The sequence below is a fragment of the Strongylocentrotus purpuratus genome, unplaced genomic scaffold, assembly GCF_000002235.5.
Source record: "Strongylocentrotus purpuratus isolate Spur 01 unplaced genomic scaffold, Spur_5.0 spur5_scaffold_3, whole genome shotgun sequence".
Classification (NCBI taxonomy): domain Eukaryota; kingdom Metazoa; phylum Echinodermata; class Echinoidea; order Camarodonta; family Strongylocentrotidae; genus Strongylocentrotus; species Strongylocentrotus purpuratus.
The window spans coordinates 27,819,559-27,840,813 of record NW_022145609.1 but is presented as its reverse complement, the minus strand read 5'-3'; the positions used below and the strand labels follow the sequence as shown (position 1 = coordinate 27,840,813).

Sequence of the window (21,255 nt, the reverse complement as noted above, 5' to 3'; positions counted from 1 at the left end):
ATTCTTAACAGGAATACAGAAATATTTCTGGTTCAAACTTAAGTCAAATCTTTAGAATGGCAGACATATAGAATGAAAGGCAAAAGGGCACTGGCCAGTACAAATTGTCCATTTGGAGACAGAAGAGCATTAACTCTGTGTTTTAAAGTATCAGTATAAGAGTGAACATCCTTCTGGCTCCAAACCGACTGTACAATTTTCAAGAGCCCTCCTGCCAGGCACCAGAATGAAATGAACAGCGGGATGGGATAATCATGTACCTTTTGAATGCAGCTTCCGGAATTGTCAATGAGAGCAGTCAGCTGGTCCTGGGTTACGCTATTAGAGCCAGTACTGTAAGTGACTTGACCATTGAAGGCAGACTGAGTGGGATCTACTATCAAACTGGACTTTGTGACATCCACTTGTGTGATGACTGGACCTTGAGGAAGAAATAGAAAAACTGTTTATTAAAGATTCAGTGAAACCTGCTTTAGTGACCACCGGTATGAAAAGACCACCTGTCTATAAGGACAACATTTTTAGTCTCTCTTGAATATGGTTTCCCATTGAAACTTGTACTGTAGGAACCTGTACTGTAGGAACCTAGACATCAAATGGCTTAAAAGCATAGACCACACTTTCATGTCACATGTGTGTTTGTGGTCCCATATACCTACTTCTGTCTGCATGCAGTGTTTTTAATTAAGATCAAGTCAATATCTTTGTCAATTTCCTCTCATTTTGAATATTCCAAAACCTCAAAGTATACATCAAGTCTCCTGAACTACATAATCAACCTTTTGCCAGTTGTTTCCATACTGTTTTCTTTCACGATTGACCAGAACTCAACTATAAACATCTATTAAATTAAAATTTTTCTTGGGTGGGGGTAGGTGTATTATTCAAACATGCAGTCTAATGACATGATGCAATGAAGACATTTTCCACTGCCATTTGGGTCAAGCAGTTCATTGTCAATTCTACAGTGTATTTAGTTTTATAATCATTCCAAAACAGAACAGTATAAGGCAAAAAGTTCACTCAGTCGGTAAAGTGCCTGCCTCTTGAACCAAAGACCATGGGTTCGGATCCCACCCAGGCGGATAACTGAAGCCAGTGTTACGTCTTAACGTGCCCCTCCCAATTCATAGGCTATGATATGATGGAAAAAACTCCATCCCTCGGATAGGATGTTGAATGGGGGTCTCGTGCAGAGGAGACTCACAATAACACTTGCAAGTAAAGAACCTACTGCACTATTTGTATCAGAATAGGGGAAACCCTTGTGTAGTGGTCCATCTTGCGCATCCCCAATCCGTTATATCAGGGGGAGAGACCCTGAAAGTTTCAGTGATTCAGTTTGTTTTTCCCTTCCCAGGCACAGGTGACTATAAATACTTCATAATATCAATTCTAATACATAATAAACCTTCCCCAATTACTTCAAATTGCCTTTTTTCATGAATGACCAATACAATAAGGGGGGGGGTTATTAATTTATAATTCTTACCGTTTGTTGACCGTTGATGGCATGATGCAATGAAGATATTTTCGCTGCCATCTGGGTCAAGTACTTCATTGGGATTAAATTCACCCTCCATGAGATATCGAAGCTCACAGGATGAAAATACTAGAGGGCGAGAAAAGGAAAATGGTTTAAGATACATAATAATGCCAATAATAATAATGTGTTCCCTATATGGGCAAGTTCAAGCCATTTTTTCCCATACATTATTGCATAGCCACATCTAAGTTTTCAGTATATCAGATTTTTTCCACGGTATCTTTATTGAGTATTCAACATCTAAAAGCATTCAATAAAGAACCTAATTAAACCCGTTCCTCTATATAGCCAACACTGCCTAAGCGGTGCCCGTTGGTCCCCCATGATCCCCTTTTTCTTATGTTAATTGAGAGCTGATTTGATGAGATAACTACGTGCCAGTGACCATGCAGGGTGGTCCAATACCTCCTCGCCAAACTAGTGCGGATAGGCTTTAAAGCTTACATCTAATAGCATCCAATAAAGAAACTAATTAAACCCTTCCCTCTTTCATTCTTGAATGACTAAAAAACACAAAAGACATCAAATTTACAAAGGGTATAAATAATTTAGCTGTGAACTGTATGTTCAAGATAGTTCATAATACAAACCTTAAACATGCCCTTATAGATAATAACTCGCGGATAAACAACAAAAGCCCTATCAACTTTGAAGGAGTCAACCTTACCACAGGCTAGAATACACCATTTGTGGCAGCTACATGTAAGAAGATGAATCTATCTTTGACACTAGTGTTCAACTATAAACTATTCAATCACAACTATATTTTGGGTTAAGTAATCTTATATTTCTGATCAGCAAATTCAAATTTCGAGAATGATCATTACATGGAAGTGTACTATAACAAAGTCAACTTGTTCAACTATTACTTTTTGGGTTAAGCAATCTTATCTTCTTTTTTAAAATTATATTTCTGATCAGCAAAGTCAAATTTTTTAAGATTAGCATTTTTTGAGTCATTCAAGTGAATTGCACTGTTAAATAATCTATTGGTTCGACTATTTAGGCATGATACTATATTATTATGTTTCGCTGTACAACGCATACAACAGTTCGGTACTTTCAGTATAGACTTTTGAATAAGATACTATATTTGAATAAAGATCTTGTGAAAATTAACATAATTTTAAATAAGAACTGTTTCCTTTGTGGAAGAGAAGAAGAAGATATGGTACACTTTTTTTACTCCTGTAACGTGACCAAATTGATTTGGAGTTGTTTGACTGACTGGTTAACTATTGTAACACGCTGTAGAATAAAACTGTCCTTAATACATGTTATTATTTAATTTTTGTTTTTCTTTCCCTAATCTACATGTATGTTCTGTATATACAGTATTATGGTTGATATCCGTTATATATATATATATATATATCTTATTATGAAATATTATATGATATTCATTGGAACATATGTTCAAATATGTTATCTTGAGATTGATTTTCAATAAATGGCCTGTTGGAGGGTCCAAAAAATGGAGGAAAAAAAAAATATTATTATAACAGAGTAATTATAATGTGCAAACTCCACATAACTTATTTGCTCAGGGCACACACACAAAATGAGCACATAAAAGTACCCAGAAATGAGACATCTTAAAATCAAATTTTAAAAAGTAAATCTACTGGAAAACAATTTTGAAGGAAAAAAAAATAGTAGTTTAGAGGCCATTTTTAAATGGTAAAGCATTTAATATTATATTGAATTATCATTACAGAGTCCTTATCATAACTAATATTACTCATAATGCAAAAGAAAAGTGAGAACATAAATATACACAAAAGTGGGACAACCTAGAAAACAAAAAGTATAAACCACTAGAAAGAAATTTTGGAGACGAGGACATTTCTAAATCAGACATTTTGTTTAAACAAGCATATTATATTAAATCTTCAATCAGCATATTAACATTTTGAGAAATTGCATTTTTGAGTCCTTCCATGGAAGTGCACTTGAACGAAGTCGATAACTTAAAGAACCATTTGCTATAAGTAGGCTGGACTCACCTTCGTAGAGTTGACCGTCCATTTCCATTAACTCTCTTTCTTCCTTGTCCGGTTCTTGGTTAGACGTGATGGGGTTGGCCTGTCCACCCCTCGTTCTGACCTCGGCGATTTCTGTGTCTCCCCGTACTGCATCTCCACCCCCTGAGGAAGTCTCCGTGCTCACCGATATTACTTGCTGATACCTGACGATACGAGTCTTATGGACTGTGAACAAGCACAACATTGGTCAAATGTGTATCAGAGGTCGCAGTCACATCAGACATGCCAAAGGTCAAAGGTCACAGGAATAAGGGGACCAAAAACTAAGATTTGTATTTCATTAAAATATTTAAAGTCTTCCCCGAAAACAAGACAATAAAATAGTTAGGATTAATAAGCATGGGGGGAAAATAATTTAATATCAAAAGCCTGTATGGAGGTTAACTAGCATGGGCGTGCACTAACATTGGCAGCGTAAATATACATAAATGAATGATACACAGAAATAAAAACTAACACAATAACAACAAGCACTATGCCAGTGCATATTATGGATGCAAGTCAAGTCCTAACAAGTCAGTTTTAAAGTTTATTTGGGGGATTAAATATTACAATACCTACATGTATTTACGTATTTTGAAAGAAAGGAAGAATACAGCAGCTTGGATGCATTTGTATCTTGCTATTTATCAACAAAAATCATGAAATCTGACAAAACAAAATTACATGTAGGTATTAGCTGGACCAAAGTCACAGATTTTAGTGTTTTATGTTAATTCTTCATAAAACAAATAATTAATGTTTTGAAGTTTGTGCATTAGTGATATGCACTCGATAAGACACAATAAGCTTGATAATGAACTTGACAAGTCTCGTTCGTTATCCAATTGTGACTTAACCTGCATGCAGTGAATATTCACTAATGCGCTAGCAAACACAAATTATTTATACATCAAGTGGCCAAAACATATGGAACAATGTGTGTCGTGCTTTACAACTGTAAGGAAAATGCACTACCGTAAAAGCTGTTATTTTCGTGCGATTAATTTTCTGCGCTAAACGATCCCAAAACATCTTCGCTAGTTCTTAAATTCATGTTTCACGCAATTTAGCCTATTCAAAACATGCATAAGAAGTCATGCTTATATATTCACAGGTTTTTATTTTTGCGGACACCGACTTAAGCGCGAAATCCGCGAAAATTAAAACACCACAAATATTACCACGTTTAGGGTATATGGAATACCTTCTGTATTGCACTGGATAAGAACTTACTTGTGGTTGGTGAAGTTCTTTAATTAATGTTTCACGCAATTCAGCCTATTCAAAACACGCATAAGAAGTCATGCTTATATATTCACAGGTTTTAATTATCGCGGACACCGACTTGAGCGCGAAATCCGCGAAAATTAAAACACCGCAAATATTACCACGTTTACAGTATATTGAATACCTTTTGTATTGTACTGGATAAGAACTTACTTGTGGTCGATGAAGAGGCAGAAGACAAGGAAAAAGTGGAGCTTCCCAGGTCTACCCTTCCACTATTCAAAAGAGCTTGTGCAACTGTAGTTTGCAAATGAAAGAAAGGAAGAACGAACTTTTAAAAAGAAAGTATACTCTATACAGTAGGCTTGTGGGTGCACCATGTGAGAGAGAGAGAGGATTAGGGAGTCCTGAAAAGGACTCTCAGTAATCTTTCTTGAGGGTGTGTAGTCCTGAAAAGTATACTCTCGTCGCCAATTGCATTGAAACAACCCGATGAGATAAGGGATAAATAACAAATTTGATACATATATGATTCCATTCAAGGTCAGGGTCACCATCTTCAAGGCCCCTCATGGAGAAATTGTCTCCCATTTGGGGTGGAGTGGGCAGCACTGCTCTAGTTCTTTTTGCCAATTTCCATTTTTCTCCACAGAAATATTTTATCATTTGTATGTATTAGATGAATCATTTTTTAATTGGGTACATGATGTAACACTCACCCACCTCCATCTCCACCGAACTTCGCCCTAGCCTACCCTAATCCCTGCCTCCACCCTAGCCCACCCCATCCCCACCCCCAGCTGCACCCTAGCCCACCCTATCCCCACCTTCACCCTAGCCTACTCCATCTCCACCTCCACCCTTAGCCCATCCCATGCCCACCCTCAGCCAACCCCATTTCCACCTTCACCCTAGCCTACCCTAATCCCTGCCTCCACCCTAGCCCACCTTCACCCCACCCTCAGCTGCACCCTAGCCCACCCCATCCCCATCTTCACCAAAGCCTACCCTAATCCCTGCCTCCACCCTAGCCAACCCCACCTAACCCTCCACCCTAGCCCACACCATCCCCACCTGTACCCTAGCCTACTCCATCCCCACCTCCACCCTCAGCCGACCCCATTTCCACCTTCACCCTAACCTACCCTAATCCCTGCCTCCACCCCATCCCCACCCCCTTATCCCCACCTCCACCTTAGCCTAGTGCTGTCCCCACCCCATCATACCCCCATTCCCATCTCCACCCTCAACCCACCCCTACCTCCACCCTAGCCTACCCTAATCCCGCCTCCACCCTAGCCCACCCCATCTTCACTCCCTACCTCCATCCCCAGCACACCCCTATGCCCAACTCTTATGCATATATACTTACTTGTCTGTACCGTATGTTATAAGATACAAAAACGTGAAGTGCAGTGCGCTGAAGTACATATACCCTGCAATAAACCGCAGCATATGTAACCCTGACTTTTGAGTAGGATTGTTTGATTATGTATGATTAAGAATGTTTCCTGCTTTACAAGAACCCATTATTACCTTTACTTGTAATGTCATAGGGTATGTTTATGCTCAACTTTTTCTGGCCAGAATGAGGCATTTGTTACGCGTTTAGTTCAAAACACGGTTGCGTCCTTTCTCATTTTTGTAGAATCACCAAAAAACGGCGATCATAATCGCCAATCATAAACTCACAAAAAGGTGCGTTTTGGATCGGCGATTCTGGGGAAGCATAAATCATTTGTAAACGCGTTTAAATGAGGTCAACGTAGCATGCACAGTGCAGGTTTGCAAATCCAGCTGCAGAACCAGAATCATGCCTGGAGGAGCCAGAGAAGTGAGCATAAACAGTACACCGTGGAACTGCGATTACGATGAGCGTTTACGATGAGCATTTCAAATGGCTCATTCTGCATTTAAAATTGAGCATAAACGCACTCATAGACAGCACGAGCAATGAATCGTTAATCTAAGAATGAAAAAGGAGATGATAGTAAATGGACAAACCTGATCTTCGTTTTCGCTGTCCCTGTCCCAAATGAGATTGAGTCAAGAACTGTCTCAGCTGTGCAGACACAGCTATGGATACAAATAAACATCAGTCAGTGAAAAGGCTTTTGATTGTTAAATCATTGAATGTTCTTAAAGACTTATTAGTCCACTCCAAAAATAATTTGTTTTTAAAAACAAGAGAAACAACAAAATTTGAGTAAAACTAATAAGGAAGTTATGAATTATGAAAAACTATGGAACTTAGAAAATCACTACACAAATTGCCAATTTGGTTATCAGTTTGTGGGAGTTTTTCATGTCATTGAAAATTCATAATTTTCTTATTCTTACAAGTACTTCTAATTCATTCAATGGAAATTCCATCAAACTTGGGGCAAAATTTGTACCATCTTTCTTTAAAATAGTTGTATAACAACCCATATGCATCCCAGTATCTAGATTAGTTGGGCATGTTCAGTTACACTAAAACCTTAAACTTTCATGAATGTGAATTTTGCAAATGGTTCAGATTGGCTAAAGTTTCATAGCATTATTAAAACGACTGGATCACAACTGAACACAGCACTGAATTCTAGCAATTCAAAAGTTCTTGCTACTGCGATTGCTCACTTCTACAAACAATTACAAGTTTTGTATCGTCCTGTTTACAAGCATTCCATCAACGATCATTTTTCTGTCTATTTCTCCTGTGGGTGTTGGAAAGGCTAAACCAGTCATGAAGTAAAGTGTTATTTTGTATAATGTTGTAGCTCAATTAGTGATACTATGAGGTCATACTTGTTCAGTTAAACCATCAAAAACTCCCCCTCTCTGCCCATTTCTTCTGTGGGCTTTTTATCTTTTTGGAAAGGCTAACTAACCCAGTCATGTAGTAAAGTAAAAAAAATTATATATATAATTTAAATTATACCTCATGCATGTATACTACACCCTTTTGCTCAATTAGCAGTACCATGAGAACAAGATTTTTCAGTTATCCATCAACAACTTACCTGTTTGTCCATTTCTGGAGTGGGGCGTTCTACTGGAAAGACTAAACCGACTATGTTTCTTGATTGAGAATGTGCCGTGGAAAGCTGTGAGAATATAATAGAACAGGATATCGTATGATCATATCTGTCAACCTTCTACAGCCAAAAATAGGATTATCTTATTAAGGCAAAATTAGGAATTCAGTATATTTTGCATACATTTATACAGCGGTTTTCAGAAAAAAAGAGGGGAATCTAGACGAGGGTTCATGATATTGGAACTGAAGGCTAATAAATAAGAACAATTTCTCCAAAATAAGAGGAGTTAGTTTCAGCTATGTATCATAATCGTTTGGAGAACAAGATTTTTTTTGAAAAACAGTCCTAACTTCGTGAAAATGGCAATTGCGGGATATATTTATCTCTACATATACACTGTGATATATATATATATATATATATATATATATATATATATACCAAACTAATAATAAGTGAATTGTGCTTATACTTACATCTTCCTGCTCCAGTCATTACTTCTTGGATATCAGTGAACCATTTACCTGGAGAAAAAAAGAAGAAGAAAAGAATAATGAAACATGTACTTAGAGACTTCGGTAGAATGCTCCCCAGGGAGTGGAAAATGTGCAAACAATGTGTGCGGGTAAGCATGAATTCCGATGGCCAGGGTAATAATATATCTGTAAAATGTACTTCGGTAGAATGCTTCCCAGGAAGTGGAAAATGTGCATACAATGTGTGCGGTAAGCATGAATTCCGATTGCCAGGGTAATAATATATCTGTAAAATGTACTTCGGAAGAATGCTTCCCAGGGAGTGGAAAATGTGCATACAATGTGTGCGGGTAAGCCTGAATTACGATGGCCAGGGTAATAATATATCTGTAAAGTGCATTGTTGATGTATTGGGCGCTATATAAAAGCGGAATATTACTATTATTATCATTAGAAAGTACTTTATAAGTACCGTTTTTATTTTTATTATTGTGGTTTCAGAACCTCAAGGGCCATTCCTTGAAACCTTCATACGACTTACTCCTTGAACATCAAATTTAGACATGTGTTATAGAATTAACACGTGTGTCTACGGGATGTCCTCAAACTTAAAATCATGACAGTTTCCAAGAAACTGGTTCCAGAATGTCACTCCTGTCCTAGAGTAAGGTATTTTATCTGCAGTGCTTCTCTGCGCCCAAGGATTTGAATGGTTTAAAGGCATCGTTTAACAATGTGAAATCTGAGATGCATGGCCCTACTGGTTATCAGTGTCTGTATTAAACACGGTGTAATATTGAATACTGCTCTAGTAGTTGCACTTACTTTTATCCCCCTTGCAGAGAAGGGGTCCCAAGGTATAGATACCCCGCTCCACTCCATCGTCACCACTCGTGTCCCCGAAGCAAAGCTCTTTGACGGGGAGCTTGTCAAGATCTGTCAAGGTGCCCGCATCGGTGAGATTCTTCTGGACGTTGGCATCGCAGTTGCACTTCAAACTCGGGTTGTGGCAGCCTATTAGGAATAATAATGTGAGAGGGAAAGCAAGTCAGAGCCCTGGTTTATAATGAGATGTGATTGAATCAATCACAAACAAACTCCTTATCTCATTAATACACCTTGTGTGCTAGTATTAGCCTGAATCCGATGACCGGGGTAATAATATATCTGTAAAGCACTTAGGCACATCATTGTATCGATGTATTGGGCGCTATATAAAAGCGGAATATCATTATTATTATTATTCAGGATAGATTTTAAGTTCTCTCATAGGTTGTATCAATTCCTAGCAATAGCTTGAAAAAGTAAGCTTTCAAAAGACCATTCCCTGTATGTATACCGTAAATATCTGTGTATAAGACACACTTTTTTGCCGCCGGAAAAAAAAAATATCAAAAGTCGGGGGTGCGTCTTATACACAGGTACAACAAATACAAAAAAAAGTTTCGATTTATGCCCCTTCACCTGGCAATGTCTCCCAGCTCATTAATTGGTGTGTTGACTCACCACTCGGAAACTAGAACAACACTACCTGTATGTCTGGATTTCTGTGTGGACTTAGAGGAATATTTGTCTGTCATCTTTAGTTTTAAAAACAACATTGTTACTATTATTTGTGACAAGTTCACAAGCACATATCGGCGCCTTCAACTGCACCTCGCAGTTAAATGATAGTCCTTCTCCGCATGGGTTTTTGAACACAGACCTGGTGCGTTGGTCTTATACAAGGAGAGTTACGGTACTCACTGTTGGTCTGTCCACACTGGCACCCCTCTCCCTGGCTCTCGGGTATACCCCAGTTGTACATCCTGTCTCCGGTCCTGGCAATCCAGTAACCGTAGTGTGTACTGCCCTCATTGAGCACCGAACCGTAGCAATTGTACTTGACGCTCTGACTGCATTCAGTGGACCTGGCCACGACGGCTGTGATCTGCACCAGTGTTTGGCCGTATTCAATTGTAGGATTGTAGCTGCACGGATCCTCCCCTGAAACTACTTCAACTGCCTGGCTGGAGGTGGTATGGTCGAAGCGGGTAACACCACCTGTTACAATAAGAAGATTAACAATGTACTTGCTATAAATCTTCCACAGCAAAAACTCTCAAAAATCGTTTTCATTTGATTCTGTGAGAATTAATTTTCTTCTTTTTTTACCAGAACTCACCTTTATCTTTAAACTCACAATCTTACATTCTATACCTTGCAAGAATAAAGACAGACACTCAGTTTTGTCACTTAAAATCCTGTGTGATCGCTGATTTGCAGCCGTTTATAATGGCGAGGTTTGTGCATCTGTTGTTAATAACCCGCATAAGTACATAAAAAACAGTGACAAAAGGATGAATTTTGTGCATTTTGGCAAGTTCGCTCACTGTGTTTATCCTTTAGTATCTTCCAGTAGGGTCACATTCTGACCTGCTTAGCACTCTGCTACAAACGGTGTAAAGTCCGATGACATACCATCAGGGTCGATTAAGTAGTGACTGAGTTCTTTTCATTCTTGAATTTACTCATGATCCTGAGGTTTTATTCATGTTTTAGTATCCTTCTGCAACCTTTTAGGCACTGTACTACAGATAATGTAAATTTCTATGAAATTAAATTAGGGTTGATGAAATAGTAACTGAGTCCTTTTCATTCTTCAGATTTATAAATATGATTCTAAGATTTATTTATGTTTTAGTATCCTTCTGCAAACTTACCTTCTAGGCACTGTACTACAGAAGGTGTAAATTCCGCTGAAATACCATCAGGGTCGATCAAATAGTAACCAGGAGGGAATCCTAGTCTACTGTATGCCTGGCACGTTGAGAACGCTGTTAAAGAAACACAGTTGATTTATTTTATTATTTTAATGGAAGCATACATCTATGCCAAGTTTAAGCTCGAAGCCAATCAAAAATAAGGATTTCAATAGCTATTTAATTGTTATTGATAACAAGTTTTGCAAAACAAGGCCCATGGCATCCAGATTCATGCTATTCCATACTCACATCAACGACACTGACACAAGACCGACCCAACAAACCAAACCAAAATTACATACCCCTAGTGGCCAAGAATCGGTCGGATTTGAGTCATTATGGAGTTGGTTTGGTGTCTGAGGTATCATGGCTAGGCCAGTCACTTAACGTCACAGCGACAGTCATACCTCAGTCATGGCTATAGACTGACAACAGACCAACCAGTAATCAGTAATCAGTCACTTTAGAGTTGGCGTGACTATGGTATTATTGTCCATATATGTAACTGGTTTCTATGCATTTCATGAAAAACAAAATTTCTAGTGATTTTACAGAATTTCTCCCTGATGGATGTGCAAATTCCAAGAGCATCGTTTTTTATATTCTCATTTATTTAAAAAACAAATCAAGAAAAAAACAGTAAGAGGCAGGAGCACTATAAGCATGTTTTTCTTTTTTTTGTCTTCAATATTCCACTTTGCATTTGTAGAAATCCTGCAATGATACATCATCTGCAGAGAGTCAGCATGAGACATACACCTTTCACAACAAAAATTCGGAATCTCTCACAGCAAAAATTAGGAATACAGTTCACTTTGTATACTTTTCACAAAAGAACATTTCAGAAAAAGGGGGACAAAATTTGGAATCTTTCAAGGCAAAACTAGGAATACAGTTCACTTTGTACACTTTTCACTGAAAAATATTTCAGAAAAACGGAGAAATCATTCCTCCAAGCTAGGAATGGTTGGCAGCCATGCATCGTTATCTCATCTGCTAAGTGGTAGTTAGCATGCGACACTTATACACAGGTTTAACCTAAAAAATAACAATAAAAAATAACTATTATTCTGGATATTTATATATACTTTCTATTTTATATCTTTAAACCATGTTAAATGTATCATATCATTGAATATTGAATTGTATATCTAATTTAAGGCTGCAACAAGTACTCGCACTGTTGTCAACTACTCGAGAATGATTTTTCGTACTTGTTTACTCGGCCGCCATTTTTTTATTTTTTTTTATTTTTTTCTTCGCCCGTTCACCTGGCACTGTCCAGGCCGACGCTTACCCATGCCCAGCGCTGAGGAGAGCGCTGGCATGGTACTGTGGGTAAAAATGTTTCCCAGCTCAATCACTGTCAACTCACCACTCAGAAACTAGGACCAAATGTCTGGATTTCTGTTTGGACTCCGAGGAAAATGAATTAGTCTGTCATTTTTTGTTTTTAAAACACCATTGTTTACTATTATTATTATTATTAAATCAGTGCCTTCAACTGCAAATAGAAGTAAATCGCGTGAGTTTTCAGAGACGGACCTGGGATACGTCTGCCGTAGTATGGTGGTGGCGGCAAAAAAACAAAAAACCGTTGTGTCCAAGTATTCGCCTGTAAGGCTGGGAGTGTACTCGAGTACCTCATTACACGGTTTATATGCACAGCCTTAATCTAATTTCTTGTCAAAATCATTGTTCTGTTAGAAATGAAAAATAAAACCGAAACTGAAAACCTTTCAAGTAGAGTCAACAACCTTCTGGCACTCTCCAGACCACACCCTTCCCAATACTCACTTGCAATAAGGTAGTAAGTGCCCATATATTGTATCATGGTGAAAGGGAAGCTGTAGGTCATTTGGGTCCCATCTGGACGAGTCGCTTGCTGGACAATCTCAAAATGTTGTGCTCCAGTGCCATCACCTAGATTAATAGATAGTGGGAGGCCAAACAAAAATAACTTGATAATTTCACTGCTATATTAGGTAATTTCAACTCTGCTTCAATTTTTAAGAAGAAGAAATATACATATATATAATACACACATACTATGTGAGTGCATATATATGTATATTTGAATTCAAAACAAATTTGTTGTAGTATTCGGCAGTAATAGTCATTAACTGACTGACTTGCCTAAATTAAACAACAACAACAGCTGTGATCAATTTGAAGATACTTGATGATGATAATGATAGCTTCGCACTCTTATCCGTCATGTTGTGATGCTCATGGCGATTTACCCCGGTTATACTCAAAATGCCAGAGTATATATCTATCGCTCAAACATATCAGGTACCATTTACACATGGGTGGAGAGAGGCAAATGTAGATTAATGGCTTGCTAAAGGATATTAGTGCGGGACTGGGATTTCAAACCTGTACCTTGTGATCTACAGTCCAGTGACTTACCCATTAGACCGCAACACCTGTACATGTATTTGTAAGTTTTCTCATTCTACCCCTCTGCACTAGTTAGGCCAGGAGGGATCAGACCTCCCTGCATGGTCAGACAGGTGGTTATCTCATCAAATCAGCTCTAAATTAACATACGAAAAAAGGGATCATGGGGGACCAACGAGTACCGCTTAAGCATTTTTTGCTATATAGAGGGCGCAAGTAGCTACAAGTAGTGCAGTCCCGCTTTAATATGTCAGTTTGAATGAATACCATAGAAACAATCCCGAAGGAAAGGGCACGCACAGAACCTATAATTCCAACTTGGGTTCTGTGCGCGACCTATAAACACATTTTGTTTATGTTATCCTTTATTTTCTTCATACTCCTAATTCAATTAACCTTTAGACTGCCAAGCAAAGCGTTTTGGGGTTGATTTTAAACATTCAAGCTTTACGCATCTTATTTTTTCAAGTGATTGATACACTTTTGATTGAACACCAGACGATACCATAGTACAGGACATAGTTCTTGGCAAACATGGTTCCAAAAAATATAATTCCTAATAACAAATTTAACGTTCCTGAGGTGAAAAAGGTCATGTGATGCTTGTACAGGCAAACCTGTCTATAGAGACCGCCCAAGGGAAACACAAACAGTGGTCATTGTAGACAGGTTCCTTTAGTACCATACATGTTTCAATGAGAAACCATTTTCAAGGGAAACAAAAAATGTGGTCTTTGTAGACAGGTGGTCACTAAAGCAGGTTTAACTGTACCAATAAAAAAAACTTAAAAAGAATAAAATAATTGAAAAATTTGATGTATACTTACTCAGAATCTTGGATAATAGAGCACCATCCGTGTTCGCCGATGCAAGGAAAGTGAGCTTCCCTTGTGGCATGTTCCCCAGCTTTGCAGTGATATGACCATAGGTGCTTGAATCTTCAGAGACTGCAACAATGAAATCAACAGAAATCCTGGTATTCTATCCTCATAGTTGTGTAAAAAACTAAGGAGCTGTCCTTTTCTTTACCTCGTTTGTCTTATACCAACACATCTATCAATCGCTATTGCACTCCCCACAGGTATATGGGACTACATGTCCAAGGTATTTCGTAATTTAGTGTCCCATACTTTATTAAGTATTCCGGTGTTAGAAATTTATATGAAATCAAACGTGCCCTTTCACTTCCCGGTCGGTCCTAATTTAGATCTGGTAGGAGAATTAACTTTATACAAATAATCATGTTTGCAGGTGCATTTTTATGGAATATGCACTGGACACAATCAGATAATGAACAAGACTTCTCAGGTTCATTACTCTTAGAAATTCTATTTCCATGGTTTTGCAAGTGTGGCAAAAAAAAATTCTGAAAACAATAGCAAAACTTCCAATAATTATATTTGCACTCAAACCACATTTATTCTTGGTTTTGCCAATGAGTATGCACTTAGGGGAAATCTTTCACATGACTGTAGGACCATTTCTACATCTTATTAATGCATGCACTTTGTGAAGAATTCTAGAAGCATCCGCAGACACAATAAAAAAATTCATCCTTTATACTGCAATGTGAACGTACTCTAGAAATAAATAATGGTAAAACACAAGGAGTCAAATTTCCTAGAATATTTTTCAAATGGAGCACATTGTGTTCATCTATTTTAACTGTCAACAAATTCAACGAGGGGTATAAATTGGCGAATGGCTCACATGCGGCTTGTAGACTCTGGATGTTTGCGGTCGTATTGAAGGCTGCGAGAGCCGTGGATAGAGCTTGATTGCCACCGTTAAAGGTCGATGTGATGGTGTAATCTCCATGAACCCCAGGTGCTGTCAAAACAATAAACAGGGGATTGAAGGTTTAGCATGGGATTCATGAGTATAATGCATGTTATATTCCATCTGAAGTTTCAGTCTAAAGCTTAAATAATGAATAGACATGATTTAATGCTACTTTTAATGTATGTATACTTCTTTTACAAAAGTTAAAAGATTTCCAGAGGCTTGCCAGACATGGCAACAACTAATGATGCAAGGTAGACTCAATGCATAGGCACTGGACATGACAAAGTGTGTGCACTAGCTCCTTAATTCCTAAAACCGATAATTCTTAAATTGAATGTTCAATATTAAAAAAACATCAAACCAATAATAGACAGATAACATCATGCATGTTGTTATTGTTAGCCTAAATATTAAAAATCTCATAACAAATCAATAGTTTGTCTCTACCGGTACTCTATTTTGGAATTATCATGTTTGTAGACGTACAAGCAGAGTATATGATAAATAATTTCTTTCATTTTTAATTCATTACGTCATCTTTATTTTAAAGGAATTATAAGGTTGAGTTCTGGGAAGAAGTAAAAAGTTTTAGTGAGCGTTATCATCGTTATTATGCAAGTGTGGAAGAACATCAGATTAAAAATGTTCCCTGAAAAGCATGGCTCTTCAAATGCCTTAAATAAGGCATGTAACAGCTAGTATAACCATCAGGACAGATTTTTTGCCACATGTTTGTGTAGTCCCATATACATCTTTCTGTGTACCGTGCTTGTAACTTTACCAAGACTGGCCAAATTTCTTATCATTTTAATGATTCCAGAACCTTGTAGTACACACCAATACTTATAAATGCGATGATCAACCTTTTCTAATCGATTCCACACTGTTTCCTTCACAATGCAATCGCATGACCAGAACTCATCTTTTTCTTTAAACATGATTCATAACTAAATTTGCACAGAGACATACACACACATAAACCACTCAACTACGACCCCTCTACCAATAAACCAAAGAGACGGTTGATCTGATACTCACAATTGGATGGAATCCCTTGCAAATAATCATCCAAGTCTGGCACTGTCAAAAACAAACAAAAAAGCATATACAGTCACTAGTTTGTAGGCCTACTACAAAGCTATAGGCCTATACATGTATATACTTTGATACTAACATTTAAAAATACCATTCCTGGGGAGTGTTTCACAAAGATGGTAGGCCGTTCATGCCACTTTTTGCTTTCACCATTACGATCTTTGGATAATATTTTTTCCTTCAATAATGAATTATCATTAAAAAATATAAATTCTGTAGATTTATGACGATGATTTGTACGTCCCTTGGTGAGAGCGAACAGTGGCATGAACAGCCTGCCATAGTTAAGTCTAACTTAAAGTCGATCTTAGTCTTTGTGAAACACTCCCCTGCTTTTTGAAATCCACATTTAAATGCAGACCTACATAGGGATATTACCACTTCAGAAAGACATTTCTAGGTATTGTTGAATCAAATGAAAGTATGAGCACCTAGTATCAGAAAAAAAAAATTTAAAAAAAAATCAAATTCAAATTTATTGAAATAAAATCCACAAGTTTGGATTAACTTCAATACAAACGGACATACATAAGAAAAGTATCAACATAGGCTACAAATTAATTATTGAATATTCATGAAGTACGCAAATAATCGTTATATTACAAAAGGGGAAGAAAATATAAATAAATTATTACAAAAAATGTATAGAATATACAAAATACTTCATCTATTATGACATACTGCGTAAAGACATGCGTCATATTTTCGTCAAGTTTGCAATAGCACGGATAATTCTGAAATAAGATACTTCAGTGACAATGGCTGCACAAGTATCCTTTCCAAGGGGTGCTCAAGGCTCCTGCAAGGGATTATTATTACCATAGGGGGATAAAAGCATTCACAGAATAAATTATTAGGAGGTACCGTAATTAACGGTGTATAAACCGCACCTTTTTGCCGCAGAAAAAAATTCAAAGTCGGGGGTGCGGTTTATACACGATACACCAAAAAAAAAAAAAAAAAATTAAAGTTTTGATTTATGCCCCTCCACCTGGCGCTATGCCTGGCAATGTCTCCCAGCTCAGTAGTCGGTGTGTTGACTCACCACTAGGAAACTAGAACAACACTCAAATTTGTCTGTCATCTTGGTTTGAAAGTAATCTTTCTGATAGATCTCAATATGTAGTTTATAATAATAATTCCTACACACGGTGTACCACAAGGTTCTATCCTAGGTCCTCTACTGTTTTTTAATTTACATTAATGATCTTACACATTCAGCTGCACCTCGCAGTTAAATGAAAGGCCTTCCTGCGTGGTTTTTTTTTAACACGGACCTGGCTTCTTTTTTTTTTAACAGTGAAAAAGAGGGGTGCGGTTAATACACGAGGGCGGTTTATACAACGTTAATTACGGTATCCATTTACTATTACACCTGGGGCCCGTTTTACAAAGCCTTTTCTCAATGACAAATGTCAAAAATCAGTGACAAATCTGCTGATAACCAATCAGAAACAATTAGTAGCTTACAACAAAAACTGTCATTTGTCACTGATGACAAGTTTTGTGAAACACTCCACTGGATGGAGGGTGGCATATGTAGATCAATGTCTTGCCAAACTATGTGAGACACAGTATGGTGACGTATCCACTAGACCACAACACCTCTACGTCTATACACATGTGTCGCAACTATATCTCTCTCTATGCTATGGTTAGCAGATGAGATACAGAACCTGTCATACCACAACGGTTACTTACTTGTGTACTTTTTCGATCCAGCTTTGGTGTCACCAAGTTCAATGATTCCTTGTCCCGATAGTCGATCCAAAGGAGCTATAATGGACAAGGTTGAATATTTGTCGTGATAAAATCAGATGTAATAGCTACATTTATATTGCACGCATATCTATCCCAGGGGATGCTTAAGGCGTACTATTGTAACCCTGGAGCCCAGCTTCCCCAAGGTGCTCAAAGCATTAAAGGAAACTAGATGAAACTTCGACTGCGCGCAGTCGAAAATGATGCCTCCGCCATAGAGCAATTTTACAAAACAAAACAGAAGAAATTTTTCAAATTCAGGTTCAATTGTAATCCATTAACAGGTTCTCAGAATATCGTGATTACAAGCAATTTCTCATATACATATATGACCCTTTGATCTTTGACCTCATGACCCTAAAATCTACTCAGTTCATTGAATCTGCAAGATGTCCTGAGTTAAATAGTAATCCATCTGTCAGTTCTAATGAGAATGCGTTCACAAGCTTTTTTTGCATACATAATGAGCTCATAACCTTTGACCTTGACCTCATGACCCAAGAATCTACTCAGTTATTTGGCTCTGCAAGATACATACATGATCTAAGTTTGGTAGGAATCCATCAATCTGTTCTAATGATACTGCGATCACAAGCTATTTTTGCATACATAATGAGCTGCATGACCTTTGACCTTGACCTCATGACCCCAAAATCTAATCAGTTCATCGGCTCTGCAATTAACATACATGACCTAAGTTTGGCAGAAATCCATCAATAGGTTCTTCAGATAACGCGATCACGAGCTGTTTTTGCATACATAATGAGCCCTTTGACCATTGACCTTTGAGCTCGTGACCCCAAAATCTAATCACTTCATCGGCTCTGCAAGATACATACACGACCAAAGTTTGGCAGGAATCCATCAATCGGTTCTTCAGGTAACGCGATCACGAGTACAGGACGTACGGACGGACAGACAACCCGAAAACATAATGCCTCCGGCTATTTCGTAACGAAGGCATAAAAATACGCTACCAGGTACCGATTTACTGCACCTGGGTGGAGAGTGGCAAATGTAGATTAATGTCTTGCCAAAGGACATTCATGCCGGCCGCAGTGGGACTCGTACCATGAACCATAGCCCGGTGTCATATCCACTAGACTATGACACCTCTACACATTGTAACATATTAACCTCCTTGAAGATCGCCCTCAAAATGGCACCTTGCGACGGGGTGGCCATGTTCCGTCACCAAGTCACAGACCCCCCAAAATAGTCCACCGCACCTTTTATGCCGCTCAATATTTTGATTTGAGGGCCGGCTGTGATCCGAGGGCCAGTCAATATGTATATCAGAGCAGATACCAAAACCAAAATTCGGGTGCGTCATGAAGTCTACGAACAAGACGTTTTTTACATTTATGAGTACTGAAAGTTTATTTCAATTTGTTATATCTCTTTATTGGAAGTAATATTTGAAGCCCATATTTGTAGAGTAGACTACCCTGTAACAACAAGAAACCAACATCACAGAGAGCCAAATATTTATTGTAATTGCTACCCTTAAAGTCTGTCTGCACTAGTTTGGTCAGGAGGGATTAGACCTCCCTGCATGGTCACTGACAGGTGGGCATCTCATCAAATCAGCTCTCAATTAACATAAGAAAAAGGGGACCATGGGGGATCAACGGGTACCGCTTAGGCATTGTTTGCTACATAGAGGGCTCAAGTAGCTACAAGTAGTGCAGTCCCGCTTAAAACTTTTGATGGAAGAATACCAAAAATTCACTTACACAAATGGAAAGATGAGCTTGATGATGATATACTTGTATCAATAGTACCTGCACAAAAAAGGGAAGAATATAATACTTATCATGAAGAATTTAAAACTTAGGTTGCTTACTACGCCTCTGCATGGTCACTCCTTTACCACGCATGCAATTTCGCAAAAAACAATAGTCACCAGATTACGGAAGGATTGCTTTGTGTAACATTATGGCTTTGCATAATAAATTATCCATTTTCTTCATTAGCTCCATGAAAACCCTTTTAACATTGGTATGCTGCACTGGAAACAGTTCAATTATCTTGAAGCCTGTATTATTATTCATCTATACCATGATAAATACAATCTTGTACACAGATATATTCGAGCATATAATGAGTGAATACAATAAACAAGGTTTTTTAAATCTATTTCTGCCACAGTTCTTCTTTTTCTCAATAAAAATAAGATAGAAAGAAATAATGCAATTACATAATCAAAGGTACTAATAATACTTTTGATGTAGGATGTCTCAAATCACCCGTCATTATTTCCTATCTCTCCTAAATCTTCAAATACCGGTTGTTATTTCAATTTGAACCTCTTAAAAAAGAAGTCGGTCAATTAGATCCCTTGAGTAGGCATTATGTGTACAGAATATACAAGATGTAAACAAATAAAATAATGGTAATAATGACATTTTAATTATATTCAATAAACATACAAGAGCTGTTTTCCATCCATCCATTTCACTATTTCACAGTGTAAAGTTGATTTTTTTTTTTTTAAATGAGTACCTAATTCATTCTATTTGCTCTTTCTATGTGTAATGTAGGACTACATAATAATACTGATCAGGGCCCGTTGCATCAAAATTAATACCATTGATGGTGACTTTACCATGGCAGCATCACTCAACAGCCAACACCTACGACAATAACCATTAATGGTAAAATGGGTGATAAGGAAACCAAATATATAGTTTATATATTATATCATCAATTTGCATATTTTTATCCAAATGGTCTATAAAACTCTTTTACAAAATTTAAAATGCTTTGGAACTGTCACTTAGAATTACCCTATTATGAAATATGAAGTTTGGGTATTCAAAATGACTCTATCTCCCCAGGGAGAATTTCACTTGCCCATGTAAGTAATATACAAAAAAACAACCCCTCATGGATTCCAAAATCATCACAGATATCATATACAGTGAGACCTGTATATAAAGATCACTTCAGGGTGACAAGATCAGTGGTCTATCCTGCGCACAGGTTTCTTCAGTACGTTTCAATAAGAAACGATTGGCAAAGGAAATTCAAAATGTGGTTTTTATATACAGGTGGTCCCTAAAGCATGTTTCACTATACAGTCAAACCTGTCTATAGCAACCACCCAAGGGAAACACAAAAAGTGGTCTTTGTAGACAGGTTCCTTTAGTACATGTTTCAATAAGAAAC

At 37.7% G+C, this 21,255-nt stretch overlaps 1 protein-coding gene across 1 annotated transcript in view; it reads right to left on the bottom strand.

Annotated features, from left to right (window-relative positions):
• The window catches only part of LOC100892803, an 84,542-nt gene extending 64,679 nt beyond the window's left edge, over nt 1-19,863 (bottom strand). The window contains exons 1-16 of the mRNA XM_030996154.1: nt 19,821-19,863; nt 18,025-18,099; nt 16,267-16,308; nt 15,154-15,273; nt 14,271-14,390; nt 12,838-12,963; nt 10,999-11,112; nt 10,043-10,339; nt 9,122-9,310; nt 8,297-8,344; nt 7,803-7,886; nt 6,805-6,876; nt 5,014-5,097; nt 3,553-3,756; nt 1,493-1,612; nt 261-421 (exon numbers count right to left, since the gene is read on the bottom strand). Of these exons, the coding sequence (XP_030852014.1) occupies nt 261-421; nt 1,493-1,612; nt 3,553-3,756; nt 5,014-5,097; nt 6,805-6,876; nt 7,803-7,886; nt 8,297-8,344; nt 9,122-9,310; nt 10,043-10,339; nt 10,999-11,112; nt 12,838-12,963; nt 14,271-14,390; nt 15,154-15,273; nt 16,267-16,308; nt 18,025 (1,782 nt within the window). The 5' untranslated portion in view covers nt 18,026-18,099; nt 19,821-19,863. The remainder of the gene's footprint in view (nt 1-260; nt 422-1,492; nt 1,613-3,552; nt 3,757-5,013; nt 5,098-6,804; nt 6,877-7,802; nt 7,887-8,296; nt 8,345-9,121; nt 9,311-10,042; nt 10,340-10,998; nt 11,113-12,837; nt 12,964-14,270; nt 14,391-15,153; nt 15,274-16,266; nt 16,309-18,024; nt 18,100-19,820) is intronic.
• Between the last annotated feature and the right edge of the window lie 1,392 nt (nt 19,864-21,255).